This window comes from Carex rostrata, chromosome 9, assembly GCF_964058835.1.
Source record: "Carex rostrata chromosome 9, lpCarRost1.2, whole genome shotgun sequence".
Classification (NCBI taxonomy): Eukaryota; Viridiplantae; Streptophyta; class Magnoliopsida; order Poales; family Cyperaceae; genus Carex; species Carex rostrata.
The window spans coordinates 5,050,342-5,052,311 of record NC_135926.1 but is presented as its reverse complement, the minus strand read 5'-3'; the positions used below and the strand labels follow the sequence as shown (position 1 = coordinate 5,052,311).

The 1,970-nt window shown below is 38.4% G+C and overlaps 1 protein-coding gene across 1 annotated transcript; it reads right to left on the bottom strand.

The window, feature by feature from the left end:
* Nucleotides 1–586: 586 nt before the first annotated feature.
* Nucleotides 587–1,760, bottom strand: LOC144559430 (uncharacterized). Its single transcript, XM_078308454.1, has 2 exons — nt 1,485–1,760; nt 587–1,183 (listed from the first exon to the last, which is right to left on the bottom strand). Exons 1-2 carry the CDS (start codon nt 1,671–1,673, stop codon nt 782–784), a joined length of 591 nt encoding a protein of 196 aa, XP_078164580.1. The 5' UTR covers nt 1,674–1,760; the 3' UTR covers nt 587–781.
* Between the last annotated feature and the right edge of the window lie 210 nt (nt 1,761–1,970).

The window sequence follows — 1,970 nt, the reverse complement described above, 5'->3', positions numbered from 1 at the left end:
AACAGGTAGATATACAATCTGACATATTACTGTTATACTCATTATACAGTCATACTAACTCTGGTTTCTGGAGTCAGGACATGCACAAGCTCTGATCATTTTGTTGATTGTACAAACCAGGTAAACACACCTTTAGGTTTAAAAAAAACTGGAGGGAAGAAATACTAGTGTTAATTAACAAATTTATGAGGTTTTTAAGGCTAAATTGAGTATAAAGGATACCTCCAGTTGTAATAGAAGGGAGAAATAATTGAGATATAAACCCAAACCAGATATAATAATTATTCATGGCTGGAAAAGAAAACTGTGAATTTGTCAAATTTAATGCTCAATAGATACCCCCAGCATCTGGTAAGCTGGAGATAGTGAATGAATCTAACATATCCAAACCAGCTGAGGTAAGATATGAGAAACATTTATTAGGTATTACGTATAGACTATCTCATTTCTTTAATGCTGTATGCAAGGGTTGCGTCCAGTAGTTATTAGACTGGAGAGGAAATGAACAGTTAAAAATGTTGCTCTAAAACGATCCTAGTTCTAGGCTTCTAGTAGTTACTAGTTAGTATGAACAAGCAACTAAATATTTACAGGAGATAGAAAATTTAGGAAGAAAATTTAACAATTGCACAAGCTCGTTGTACTCTAAACTACCAGCAAAACCAGCTGCAGTATCCAGTACACTTCCCCCTCTATTTATGTATATACACATAAACACCATAACTAGTTTATGACAAACTAAACTTCGCTGCTAAATGAACCTCATAATTTTAACCAACAATCAATCCTTGCAAGAAAGGAGCTTGAATCCAGGCTTGGCCCAACCTAACGGGTCGCGGGCTGGTGGGTGCACAAACTTGCAGTTTGGGCATGAGAGAGTTGCCTTGCACATCATCACAAGCATGTGGCACCGCATGCACACTGTGGCTACCATCTCAGGCTGGTCGGTTGAATTTTGATTCATCAAGCTAGAATTTGAGTTTGAATTTGAGTTTGTGTTTGAGTTTGAGTTTGATTTCGGTGGGTCCATTGAATTGTACTCCTTGGAGTTGCAAGTGAGATTCAGCTCAAGATCCAAATTAGGCATAGGTATCGGCTTCGGCTTCGGCTTCTCTAGGGTGGCTCTTGGATCTTTGGAGGTTCTCTTATGTGTCCTTGTGTTGTAGTAGTGTATTTGTCCAGACTGAAATAAAAAAGGATAATAATTAGTATGTGGAACTTACTTTAATTATTGTTCTAAGAAGTCCATTTCATGATGATCATTTTTCATGAGCATATTAAACTCAAGGAAAAGAGGGCAAATTGCTCTTTGAAATTTGAACATGAAAATATGCTGGCAGCTTCTACCATGCTTTAAAAAAAAAGAGATTTCAACATGAAAACTGATTGCCCTTACTTCACAATTTCAATCAAGTAATGTATTGTATAACCTAGCTACATAGCTAAATTGCTCATAATGAAACACAAGAAAAAAAATGAATTACCTTGATATCAAGGCATCTTTCCCACTCAATAGGCAAGGGGATATCAAGGTGCAAGTCCAAACCTCCGCTTGCAGCGTCATCCTTCTCTTCTTCTTCGTCTCGCTTTCGTTTCTTCGAAGTGATCATCAAGTCGAGATCAAAGCACTGCTTGTTCTTCTCCATGGACACCATAGTCTGTAATGAAACCATGGAGATTGGAGAGGATGTGATGTCTCTTTTAGTTATTTCTCTTTTATGTTTGAGTAGATTTGATTGTGCTGAGAGAGAGAGAGAGAGAGAGAGAGAGAGAGAGAGAGAGAGAGGTGAAGGGGAGTTGGAATTGGGAATGCTTTTATAGGGCAGGGATTAGAGGCCAGGCCCATTGAATAGCACAGAAGTGGTAGCCAGGATCTAATTGAGGAGGCCTTAAAAGGACTTTGGAAATGGGTCCCACAGATACTTCCCATTCCGTAACCCTAATCCTCTGTTCAACTTAGAATGTGACAT